The following is a 13,675-nucleotide window of genomic DNA, read 5'->3' as shown; positions in this document are numbered from 1 at the left end:
TAGGACTGTATTGTTAGGCTTAAATCCAACGCCACGTAATGGTACTTCCCCATCCTCCCCTCTGCAGCCCCTCCCATGCCTCCCAAATCTTCTCCAGAGGGTCCTCTAACCCTCCAGAGCAGATGTGAGGGGTACACGAGGGGGGAAATCTGTTCTACCAGAGGTTTCCATTCTGCTAGTGAAACAACAGCATTAGATCCAAGCCTTAAGGCACAACCCAATGCATGTTTAGACAGACAAACATTGAGCATTCCCCAGCCAGCCATGTAGGACTTTTTTCTATCTAAACATGAATAGGATCGCTCCCTTAGTGTTTCATCTTTTTGTTTTTAATTCTATCCATTTTAGTATTTATTGGTCTTGCCTTTATATTTAATTGTGTTTTTAATTCTGGAAGCCATTGCTGAACATCCTTAATAAATAAAAAATAAAAGATAGCCTCATGAGTTCTCATCAAATATCGAAAAAACCATTATCTTTCTATAACTGCCAGTTCTTTATTTCTTTTAGACAAATATTGTATAATAATCTTTTAGTACATTAATTGATCAAGAACAAACAACACCAATGTTTTACAGAGTTTCCATTCCTATTATGCGGCAGGCAGCTGCACTTCACTTATGAGATTTTTTAGATACCCAGAGGTACCATCATGCTGGCTAGTTTTCAGGTAAGGATGTGTCAGAGAGAGAGAGGAGGGATGAGACCAGACAAGAACAGACGAGAGGGGGATTTGCTCCTTGTTGAAGGAGCTGGTGGTAGTATCCTTTTGCAGTTCTGCTGCCCTAGATATACTTCTGCCTCTAGCCTACCATCACTATAGGTAAATGCTTATGTCTTCACACAGTAGTTACAAGATGTTCCGCCTTGTAGAATCATAGAATCATAGAATAGTAGGGTTGGAAGGGGCCTACAAGGCCATCGAGTCCAAGCCCCTGCTCAGTGCAGGAATCCAAGTCAGAGCATCCCTGACAGATGGCTGTCCAGCCTCGTCTTGAACGCTTCCAGTGTGGGAGAGCCTACTACCTCCCTAGGAAATTGGCTCCATTGTCGTATTGCTCTAACAGTCAGGACGTTTTTCCTGATGTTCAGACGGAATCTGGCTTCCTGTAACTTGAGCCCATTATTCCGTGTCCTGCACTCTGGGATGATTGAGAAAAGATCTTGGCCTTGCTCTCTGTGACAACCTTTCAAGTACTTGAAGAGCACTATCATATCTCCCCTCAGTCTTCTCTTCTCAAGGCTAAACATGCCCAGTTCTTTCAGTCTCTCCTCAAAGGGCTTTGTTTCCAGGCCCCTGATAATCTTTGTTGCCCTCCTCTGAACCCTCTCCAGCTTGTCCGCATCCTTCTTAAAGTGTGGTGCCCAGAACTGGACACAGTACTCCAGATGAGGCCTAACCAGTGCTGAGTAGAGGGGAACTAGTACTTCCCGAGATTTGGAAGCTATGCTTCTATTAGTGCAGCCCAAAACAACATTTGCCTTTTTTGCACCCACATCACATTGTTGGCTCATATTCAGCTTGTGATTGACAACAATTCCAAGATCCTTCTCGCTTGTAGTGTTGTTGAGCCACGCATCCCCCATCTTGTAACTGTGCATTTGGATTCTTTTTCCTAGGGTCAGAACTTGGCATTTATCCCTATTAAATGTCATTCTGTTGCCCAGCACTCCAGTCTATCCAGATCACTTTGAATTTTGGTTCTGTCTTCCAAAGTATTAGCTATCCCGCCCAATTTTGTGTCATCTGCAAATTTGATCAGCGTTCCCAGCACCTCCTCCTCCTCCAAGTCATTAATAAAAATGTTGAAGAGCACTGGGCCCAGGACTGAGCCCTGCAGTACCCCACTCGTTACCTCTTCCCAGTTTGAGAAGGTCCCATTGATAAGCACTCTTTGAGTCTGATTCTGTAGCCAACTGTGTTGTTTCATCTAGCCCACTTTGAGCTAGTTTGCTCATCAGGATATCATGGGGCACTTTGTCGAAAGCTTTGCTGAAGTCGAGGTATATGATGTCTACAGCATTCCCACGGTCCACAAGGGAGGTTATTTGATCAAAAAATGAGATCAGATTAGTCTGGCAGGACTTGTTCTTGACAAATCCATGTTGGCTTCGAATAATCACTGCATTGTTTTCAAGGTGCTTCCAGATGGATTGCTTTATCATCTGCTCCAGAATTTTCCCTGGGATTGATGTCAGACTGACTGGTCTGTAGTTCCCAGGTTCCTGCTTTTTACCCTTTTTGAAGACAGGGACAACATTAGCCCTCCTCCAGTCATCTGGCACTTCACCCATCCTCCATGATTTCTCAAAGAGAATAGACAGCGGTTCTGAGAGTTCTTCTGCCAGCTCCTTTATTACTCGAGGATGCAGTTCATCTGGCCCTGGGGATTTGAACTCATTCAAACTAATTAGGTGTTCCTTGACCATATGCCTATCGATCTGAAGCTGCAATCCTGCCCCTTCAGCCTGTAGTTCGTCTTTGGCAGGGGGGTCATAGACCCTCTTTTGGGAGAAGACTGAGCCAAAGTAGGAATTGAGCACTTCTGCATTTTCTTTGTCATCTGTTATCATTTTGCCATCCTTATTTAATAGCTGAACAACCATTTCTTTCCTCTGCCTTTTACTATGCACATAGCTGAAGAAAGCCTTTTTGTTGCTTTTAGCATCCCTCGCTAACCTCAGCTCGTTCTCAGCTTTAGCCTTCCTGACACCATCCCTGCAATTCTGTGCTACCTGCCTGTACTCTTCCTTTGTTGCTTGGCCTTCCTTCCACTTCCTATATGTGTCCTTTTTTGTTTTCAGGTCATCCCTAAGCTTTTTGTGAAGCCACATTGGCTTCTTCAGTTGTCTTCCACTTTTTCTTCTTGTTGGAATTGTTTGTAATTGTGCCTTGAGAATTTCCTTTTTTAAAAGCTCCCACCCCTCTTATTTATTTATTTATTTATTGCATTTATACCCTGCCTTTTTTCCTCTTGCAAGGAACCCAAGGCAGCTTACATTATCCTCCTCCTCTCCATTTTATCCTCACAACAACCACCCTGTGAGGTGGGTTGGGCTGAGAGTGTGTGACTGGCCCAAAGTCACCCAGTGGGCTTCTCTTGTCACCCTTTTCCAAGGAGTATCCTCTACTCCATTTTTCTTCACCTCAGCATTTCCCACTGCCTCATCTTGCTGTTGCTCTTCAAGCTTCTGGTCTTCCCTTTGCTGCTGTAGTTCCCCCATTCTGTCCAAGAACTCTTCGTGTTCTCTTATTCCCCGGAGGGTCGACAGTCGCCGCTCCAGTCCACTTACTTTTTCTTCCAGCAGCGTGATCAACTTGCACTTGCTGCAGGTGTAGGCCATGTTGTTCTCAGGCAAGAAAACAAACATTGCACACACCTTGCAGGTCACCACCACTGGAGAGTCCTGTCCTTCCATTGCCTCTTTTCCCTTTTTGTGTCTAGCTTTGTGATTGTTCTAGACTAGCCTGTGCCTGCTCCTCTACTCAGTAGAGGTTAAAAGCAGAGTCCCACTGGTGTGGAAGTGTGTGTTACAAGACAAATAAATGAAAAAAAGTTAGTGAAAAAATAAAATGAAATGAAAAAATATTAAAAAAATGTTAGGGGCCTCCCCCTTGACCTCCCCTGCTGAACTCCCCTGGCCAACTTCTGTTTCCTCCCCCTGATCGCTCACTCTGGTCGCTCACTCTCTGGGAGTTTGCTTGCTTCTGTAGTCCCTGGACCAGCTGGAGCAGCTTGCTCTGCTCTGCTCTGCTCAGCTGGGACTTGGGAAACAGACTGAAGCTTCCTGCCCACTCAGCTGCTGGGAGTACTCAGGCCACACACTCCCAATTCAGTTGGAGCTCTCAGAAGCACCTGGCGAGCTCACAGCCACTCAGAAGGATAAAGGGCAGCCCCCTGGGCTTCCTGCAGCCCACTTACCTCTTAGCCTCTGTCTCCTTTGTCTCCTTTGTCTCTTCTACCACTGCAACTCCCCTGGCTAACTCCTGTTTGCTCCCCCTGTTTGCTCACTCTGGTCGCTCGCTCTCTGGGAGCTTGCTTGCTTCTGTAGTCCCTGGACTAGCTGGAGCAGCTTGCTCTGTTCTGCTCTGCTCAGCTGGGAGGCAGGACAGTACTAACATGGGGTGCAGGAAGAGCTCAAGGAGGATTTTCTCCTGATTATTAGACACAGTGTCACCACCAGATGTACAATCCGAGTTCATAAGCATGGCAGCCATCAACTGCTATTTGCCACTAACATCTGGTAATCAGAAGTACATGTGGGATCTGAAACAAAACTTTACAGCATGGAGTGCTCCTACTGAGTGTTCCAGTCACTCAGCCATGTCCTTTTCCAGGTACTTCATTCCATTCCTTCTGCCCTGGGTTTTCAGTCCCCCACCCCCAAAACAGTCAGTATTTTGGGAGGTAGATGCTTGTCCCAAGTTCAATCCCTGGCATCTCCAAGTAAGGCTGGAAAAATTCCTTCCTGAATCCCTGGAGAGCAGCTGCCAGTCCGTGTCAACAGTACTGAGCTAGCTGGGCCAATGGTCTCACTTGGGATAAGGCAGCTTCCTATGTTCCTATGTGGTTTTTGAATATGCTCAATCTTCATTGCACTCTTTTGGGACACACACACACACACACACACACACGAACACATCACTTCGCCTTTTTCTAAAAGATTTTTTGGACTTCTGCAAACCTTGGGATTTCCCCAAGCTTGCCAGTACCACTTCCTGTGCATGGATGGTGCTGTTTCTGTTACATAAGGATGCACACAACTCTAAGCTTCAGAAATAGAGATGATGATGATGATGATACTTCTTCTAAACATTCTATTGGAAGACCACTCGTCTCTGTTTGTTTCTTGGAGGTTGTTCTCCCGGTTTTTTAACGTCTATGCTAGGCTACTCTTCACTTGTACTAAACTGGCTTCTACTCACACATACTTTTGGCTCTGATCCTGTAAATACCGCCCACATCCCAGTCCCTTTGAAGCACTAGAATTACTGCAGCTTTGGACTACTTTGGTTCTTCCCTGTCTGGAAAGTTTGTGTTATTGAAGCCATTCAGTTAGCATGTTCAGGGGGAAAAATGACATTTGAGGATGAATCATATGATAAACCTTTGACCTTTCTTCCAAACATCTGCTCCAATGATCCAATTCAAATCTGCACATGGAAAACAAGTTGTCTGACTGGGTCACCATGAGCCCAGAAGTCCTGAATGCCTCGAATTCTGTAATTTTTACACATATCCAGGAGTGGCTCAACCGGGGGGGGTGGGGACTTGCACCTAAAGAACACTGAAAACCCCATAATCAGACCAATTCATTCATGCTGCTTGCATTTTCGGGGTCCCATTTTCAGCTACAGAACTTTATATGAAGAAAAATAATAGAAATCTACCTATAGCATATTTCAAACAGGATGAAAACATTCACTACCCCATTAAGGCAATGCAAGCAGACAATAAGAGATGCAAATAAAGCATTTTGAAGAGCATATCGCTAACAAAATCAAGGCCAACAATAAAGAATTTTTTAAATATATAAGAAGCAGAAAAGCAGCTAGGGAGGCAGTTGGACCACTGGATGACAATGGAATTAAAGGGGCACTGAAGGAGGACAAGGAGATTGCAAAGAAGCTGAATGAATTATTTTCATCTGTCTTCACTGCAGAAGATACAGGACAAATACCTGTGCCTGAACTGATGTTTTCAGGAAGGGAATTTGAGGAACTGAGGCAAATAATGGTGACAAAAGATGAAGTTCTCAACCTTATTGTTCAGCTGAAAAGCAAATAAATCACCAGGCCCAGATGGTATTCATCCTAGAGTTCTCATAGCACTCAAATATGAAATTGATGAACTTCTAACCAAAATATGCAACATGTCCCTAAGATCAGCCTCTATACCAGAGGACTGGAAAATGGCCAATGTAACACCAATTTTTTTAAAAGGATCCAGGGGGTCCAGGAAATTACAGGCAAGTTAGCTTAACATCTGTTCCGGGTAAATTGGTTGAAGACATTATTAAAGATAAAATTAGTAAGCATATAGCAGGACAAGCACTGTTGAAAAAGAATCAACATGGCTTCTGCAAAGGTAAGTCCTGTCTCACTGATCTTTTAATGTCCTTTGAGAGTATCAATAAACATGTAGAGGGGGTGATCTGGTAGACATTGTTTACTTGGACTTCCAAAACACTTTTGACAAAGTCCCTCACCAAGACTCCTGAGCAAACTTAGCAGTCATGGAATAAGAGGACAGGTCCTCTGATGGATCAGTAATCGGTTAAAGAACAGAAATTGTAAATTCTCCCAATGGAGGGAAGTAAATAGTGGGGTCCCACAGGGATCTATATTAGGACCAATGGTTTTCAACCTGTTCATAAATGATCTGGAATTAGGAGTGAGCAGTGAAGTGGCCACGTTTGATGATGACGCCAAATTATTTATGGTGGTTAAAACAAAAAGGTGTTGTGAGGAGCTCCAAAAGGATCTCTCCAAACTGGGAGAATGGGCATGTAAATGGCAAATGCAATTCAATGTAAGCAAGTGTAAAGTGATGCATGCTGGGGCAAAAAAATCCCAGCTTTAAGAATAACCTGATGGGATCTGAGCTAGTAGTGACCAACCAAGAAAGAGATTTTGGAGTTGTGGTAGAGAGCTCAACGAAGATCAGACTTCTCCCCAAAGAGGGTCTATGATCCCCCTGGCAAAGGCAAAGTACAGGCTGAAGGGGCAGGATTGCAGCTTGAGATCAATAGGCATATGGTCAAGGAACACCTAATTACTTTGAATGAGTTCAAATCTCCAGGGCCAGATGAACTGCATCCTCGAGTAATAAAGGAACTGGCAGAAGAACTCTCAGAACCGCTTTGAGAAATCATGGAGGATGGGTGAAGTGCCAGACGACTGGAGGAGGGCTAATGTTGTCCCTATCTTCAAAAGGGTAAAAAGCAGGAACCTGGGAACTACAGACCAGTCAGTCTCCTGGGAAAAATTCTGGAGCAGATTATAAAGCAACCCATCTGTAAGCACCTTGAAAACAATGCAGTGATTACTCGAAGCCGACATGGATTTGTCAAGAACAAATCCTGCCAGGTGAATCTGATCTCATTTTTTGACCAAGTAACCTCCCTTGTGGACTGTGGGAATGCTGTAGACATCATATACCTCGACTTAAGCTAAGTTTTCGACAAAGTGCCCCAGGATATCCTGATGAGCAAACTAGCTCAAAATGGGCTAGATGAAACAACGATGCAGTGGATCCACAGTTGGCTACAGAATTGGACTCAAAGAGTGCTTATCAGTGGGATCTTCTCAAACTGGGAAGAGGTAATGAGTGGGTACCGCAGGGCTCAGTCCTGGGCCCAGTGCTCTTCAACATTTTTATTAGTGACTTGGAGGAGGAGGTGCAGGGAACGCTGATCAAATTTGCAGATGACACAAAATTGGGCGGGATAGCTAATACTTTGGAAGGCAAAAACAAAATTCAAAGTGATCTGGATAGACTGGAGTGCTGGGCAACAGAATGACATTTAATAGGGATAAATGCCAAGTTCTGACCCTAGGAAAAAGAATCCAAATGCACAGTTACAACATGGGAGATACGTGGCTCAAGCGAGAAGGATCTTGGAATTGTTGTCGATCACAAGCTGAATATGAGCCAACAATGTGATGTGGTGCAAAAAAGGCAAATGCTCTTTTGGGCGGCATTAATAGAAGCATAGCTTCCAAATCCAGGGAAGTACTAGTTCCCCTCTACTCAGCACTGGTTAGGCCTCATCTGGAGTACTGTGTCCAGTTCTGGGCACCACACTTTCAGAAGGATGCAGATAAGCTGGAGAGGGTTCAGAGGAGGGCAACAAAGATGATCAGGGGACTGGAAACAAAGCCCTTTGAGGAGAGACTGAAAGAACTGGGCATGTTTAGCCTTGAAAAGAGAAGACTGAGGGGAGATACGATAGTGCTCTTCAAGTACTTGAAAGGTTGTCACAGAGAAGAAGGCCAGGATCTCTTCTCGATCATCCCAGAGTGCAGGACACGGAATAATGGGCTCAAGTTACAGGAAGCCAGATTCCGGCTGAACATCAGGAAAAACTTCCTGACTGTTAGAGAAATACGACAATGGAACCAATTCCCTGGGGAGGTAGTGGGCTCTCCCACACTGGAGGCCTTCAAGACGAGGCTGGACAGCCATCTGTCAGGGATGCTCTGACTTGGATTCCTGCATTGAGCAGGGGGTTGGACTCGATGGCCTTGTAGGACCCTTCAACCCTACTATTCTATGATTCTATGAAGGTTACAACAGATGGGTTTATTTGGCTTGGGAAAAAGGAGGCTAAGGGAAGACATGAGAGAGGTGTACAAAATTATGCATGATGTGGAGAATGTTGACAGGGCGACGTTTTTCTCTCTCAAAATACTAGAACCTGGGGTCATCCCATGAAGCTGACTGGTGGGAGATTCAGGATAGATAAAAGGAAGCATTTCTTCACACAGCACATAGTTAAACTATGGAATTTAGTTCCATGAGATATAGCAATGGCCACCAGTTCGGATGGCTTTAGAGGGGCTTAGACAAATCCATGGAGTATACGGCTATCAATGCATACTAGTCCTGATGGCTATGTGCTCCCTCCAGTATCAGAGGCAGTATGCCTATCTGTACCAGTTGCTGGGGAACATGGGCAGGAAGGTGCTGTTGCACTCATGTCCTGCTTGTGGGTTCTTGGTCAACAGCTGGTTGGCCACTGTGAACAGAATGCTGGACTAGATGGACCCTTGGTCTGATCCAGCATGGCTCTTCTTATGTTCTTACTGTCTCCATGTGGTTTTATATTAACTACAGCAGTGCTTCTTAGCCTTTAATCCATTACCAGCCATCACAGGTGCTTCCAGACGGATGGCTCCTAGCACTACCAACCAAAAGGCATTGTGCATCTCTTTCATTTTCCTCAACAGATTTCTGTGTGTGTTGGTGGTGGTAAGAAAAAAGAAGGAAGAAACAGTGGGGAAACATGGGAAAGTTACAAATGGAAGATACCATCTGCCACCCATAAGATTCCATCTTTGGGACAGGGTGATTCCAAGAGCCTCATCTGGAACCATCCCTATATATGCAAATATCACTGAAAGCTCCCCACACCAGAAGTACAAAATTACATAGAAACAGCACTCTGGACAAGGCAATTTTATTCTGATATATGTAAGTATATTTATGATATATATATTCATATGATACACAAATCTCAGGTGTAGATTCAATGAGAACCATATGTCTGAGGGCCATCAGCCAACTCCTTAAGGTTAGGTATATTTGCACCTGATCGGCACTTGAGAATCTGTTCCTCCTTTGACTTTGTTGCTATTACACTGCCCTTGCTCTCTGTTGTTTTCTTTCTGGAAGCTCATCACACGTACTTAGTATCATTGTAAATGGATGGAGTATTACTTTTTATTGATTCCTCCCCCCCCCCCCCGCAAAAATGGGGAGGGAGCATTTTTGATTGATCCTTCTTTGTTGTGTGCCAGGCCCTGGAGGAAAAATCTAGGATCTGGGACTTTATCCTCAGAGTGAGGTGAGCAGTGCACAACAACTCTTCTCTGCTGTCAGAAGCCTTTGCAAGAGGGGAGAATTTGCCCCCCAAAGTTCTGAATGCCTCCCAAGATTTATAGATCTACTCTTGTAGGGCCCTATGGCCCTAATTAAGAATGACTGAGCTAGACCATGCCCTGGGAAATTCAGGACAAGGAGAGAAGTACACTAACGAGGGAATTTTTAACAGAGCAATCCTATACATGTTTACTCAAAAGCTAAGGCCTCTTGAGTTCAATGGGACTTACTCCTAGGTAGATGTGTACAGGAATGCCGCCCAAATTTCTTACACTCATGGAAACCTCTGTATATCAATTTGTCAACTGAGGAACTCCTGAGTGTTGCAGAGCATTCTGGGACATGTTCATTTGTCACATGCAGGTGACTGGGCCTGTTGGGCCTACCATCACTGTGCAGAGGTAGATTGGAAATAATGTGACACAAGTTGTCTTTCAAGGCAGTAGTCAGCCATTACTGATTTTCCCACAGCAAAACTCTTTGTTATTTTTTCAGTGAATCCCAATGACTGGAAATAATGGGGGACAAACAGCTTTCAAGGATGTACTGATTCTACCACTATGGAACCCCTGTTAATCTTCCAAACAACCCCGGGGGGTTCCTAAGAGCACAGTTTGAAAGCCAAAGTTCTGTATTGGATGGAGATTCATGACTGGATCTCCAGATCCATTTATTTTGCCATTTATACATGGCAGCACAGAGGGAGAGATTGCAGCAGTATCTATGAGAGAAGGGGTATTTAACCCTTTACCCATGCTATTTTCATCATCTGAATCCCTCCCCTCCCTCCACAAGCACCTGTAAAGCCATCCATATACATCATACAAAACTCTAGCTAGCTGAGATTTTTAAACATTCAATACAGCTTGAAAACAAGGGTTGTGAATCATGAATGATTCATGAATAAATCACAAATATCATATCAACCTGTGTCTTTTCACAAAATGAAGTCCCAGATTTTGAAAAACAAGAAGTCTAGAAATGTGTAGTTTAACTTCTAACTACTGCATAAAACAAGGAATACAATTAGCTTAGTGGCCATTTATGCAGGAATTCCTATTTCACAAGGCACCATTTGGGAAGACTGTTAGGCGAGTGTTGAACCAATGGACTGCACCGAATGTTCTAAAACCAAGGCAAGTAGACAGAAACTTGAACAATGCCAATGCCACTTAAATATTCCAGTAATCAGTATGAATTTTCAAGTATGAAACTACAAACCAACTTTCTCATTACACTGTAGCAACTACTGCAAACTCAGACCCCCGCAGCTATTTTTGTCCACAAAAACTCTTATGACATCTTTTTCCAGTTCAGCACATGCATCCAAGTAATTATACTCACAAAAATAATGTATTTAAACTTCAAGTCATGTTCCAGCTTGATGTACTTAACGAGCTATACAGCATTTTATTTATTTATTTATTACATTTATACCCCGCCTTTTTTCCTCTTGCAAGGAACCCAAGGCGGCTTACAGTATCCTCCTCCTCTCCATTTTATCCTCACAACAACAACCCTGTGAGGTGGATTGGGCTAAGAGTGTGTGACTGGCCCAAAGTCACCCAGTGAGCTTCCATGGCTAAGTGGGGACTAGAACCTGGATCTCCCAGCTCCCAGTCCAACACTCTTGATTATTTTGTACTTTAAATGTAACAGTACTACAGTCAATTAACTGAGGAAAGGGAGCAACACAAACTGAAATCCACTGCAAAATTTACACCAAAGTAAAGTGAGGTTCACATGTATGGATAACTGTAAGTGTACTGCTTTTGTTGGCTCCCTCGGATTGCTCCTTTAGAGTTTGACTGAAACCCGGAGCAGATTCACCACCCCACTGACACCAGAGCCACCAACCTCCACTGCTCAAATTCTGGTTGTAAGGCTTTATTCTGAAAAGCAAAGAAGCCTCCTAAAAAAAAGGAGTCTGTAGTAATGTTGGTAATCAGTGTCTGAAATGGTTTAAAATATGAAAATTTTAAGGCAGACAGTAAATGGAATTCCTACTTGCAAAAAGGTTTTAAGAAAGCAAGTGAAAATTAAGCAAATAAACTTATTTTCTGCCGTTGCAGTCAAATAATTTATAAGCAAAGGTGCAGCTCACTTGCACCTTCGTCAAAACTAAAGCTGACATATTTGTGCAGGTGTAGATAAGACAAGCCTACACAGGAGTTTTTAAACAAGCCCTGAAAATCCCCCCACACTACTTTCCAGCATTTTTTAAAGGCCATGTTGTATAAAGGTTCTGATTTGTTTCTTCAGAAGATATTTTGCAAATGCAGTTAAATCACAACTGTTATAATTTTTTTATTGTGCCACCTAGACAGACGGAAAAAAATCATCTCTAAAACTGTATTTCACAAGTTAGATTTCCTTACCTTTAAAAATAATTGACACAATAGGATCTGGTTTCCCAAACTTATGTTTAGGTATATTTGCAGCAGATTCCACAATTACACGAAGCATTGTTTGAAGCACTTTTTAAACTGCAGCAGTTTTCCAAGAAGAAACTTAAGAAAATGTGTACTTCAGTTGCTCTGCAGCCTCCAGGCTGAAATGCCAGGAGGAGGAGGCAGCAACAGGGAATGGCTGTATTACAATGAAATGCAACCGATGGGTGGAACTATGACGGGTTAGTTACCAAAGGCTTAAAAAAAAAAAAAAATCTGTGTAAACTGACACGCACAATTCCTGTGGTATTAGACAAAACTGGTACAAACTTGTAAATTCTGACACGCAGCATAGTTTAAAGGAGAAAAATCCCTCTGCATATAGATTACAGGAAAGAAATATGAGAGCACGTATAGTATTGACTGCGACTCTTGTTAATGCACATAACACCGCTTTCTTCCTTATTCCAACTGAAATGTCATTAAATTAGTACAACTTTTGCAGTAAAACGTAATTATATTCTTCCTTCTTTTTTTGTTAAGTTCTTTCCATGTGTCCTCAGTTGTTATATTTCTCATCTTTTCCTTTTTATTCAGGATCTCAACCAAAACAGTCTTAGATTGCCCCCTTCTGTAGAAATCAAAAACCACCTTCTAAATAAATGTCTAAGGCAGCAATCCTGTGTGGATCGATGGTCGCCTTCGAGCCTGGGGGCGACTGCCTATCCAGTGCAGGGCGGGAGGAGTGGATCTCCTCCTCATTCCCCCCCCCCTCCCTGCATTTGCGGCTAGACAGCTGATTTCAGCTGTCTAGCCGCAGGACCTCGGGGCGTGGAAAGCGGCAACCGGACAACCGACCTCCCCGCCACGGCACACCCCCTAGAATGCCCCATTTTTGCCGCTCCGTGCTGCTCTTATGAGCACAGAGTGAGGGGCCAATCCGCACTGCCTACGAGGCGGTGCAGGAGGAGGCGGGGGTCAGGATGTGCTCCAAGGTCAGTTCCTGGAAACTGACTTATCCTATTGCCGTCTAGCCGCTGACTTGCGGCCATAGGATTGCGTCCTAAAACTATGTTTTCTGCAACTAGTATTTATATTATAAAAGCATGGGAGGAAACCCCTCCATTTAACCTGATAAATTGTGAATCAAAGAGTGGACATTTTGGAGCTTATTACATAGTCCCATTTATTAATGTGTGAGTAGTGAGTTTGGTTGATTTAGCTCACTCAGAAGATGCTGTTCTGGCCTGTTTTCTGGAATACGGACTATGGCCTGGAACAGCTATTGAAATGTGGTTTCTGTGGAAGGTTTGGAGCTTATTATATCTGTCCTATGTAGTAGTGTGTGACTAGTGAGCTTGGTTGATTTGGCTCACTCAGAAGTTGCCATTCTGGGCCATTTTTCTTCAATATGGCCTATTGCCCAGAACAGGTATCGGAACACGGTTTCTGTGGACATTTTGTGGCTTACTGCATCCCTGCCATGGAATTATGCATGGCTGGTGAGTTTGGTTGATTTTGCTCATTCAGAAGTGTCCATTCTGGGACATTCCATTCTGTTCTGGATGTGTTCTGGGCATTACGTGGTTAATAATAATGTAATATTGCAAGGGTTTTAGTCCTAAAATATTGTTCTCAAGTGTTTCTAACACATGCCTCTATTTTCAGCATACTTTTTTT

The 13,675-nt window shown here is 43.6% G+C and overlaps 1 protein-coding gene across 4 annotated transcripts in view; it reads right to left on the bottom strand.

Annotated features, from left to right (window-relative positions):
* The window catches only part of MYOF (myoferlin), a 119,303-nt gene extending 107,137 nt beyond the window's left edge, over positions 1–12,166 (bottom strand). For all 4 annotated transcript variants that reach the window (XM_084845854.1, XM_084845855.1, XM_084845856.1 and 1 more), the window contains exon 1: positions 11,984–12,166. In XM_084845854.1, coding sequence (XP_084701980.1) covers positions 11,984–12,071 — 88 coding nt within the window. In that variant the 5' untranslated portion in view covers positions 12,072–12,166. The remainder of the gene's footprint in view (positions 1–11,983) is intronic.
* Positions 12,167–13,675: the final 1,509 nt, after the last annotated feature.

The sequence above is a fragment of the Heloderma suspectum genome, chromosome 3, assembly GCF_057233095.1.
Source record: "Heloderma suspectum isolate Gila_16-S chromosome 3, 16-S_ref, whole genome shotgun sequence".
NCBI lineage: Eukaryota > Metazoa > Chordata > Lepidosauria > Squamata > Helodermatidae > Heloderma > Heloderma suspectum.
Note: the sequence above shows the minus strand (reverse complement) of the source record. Positions and strands in the feature narration are given on the sequence as shown.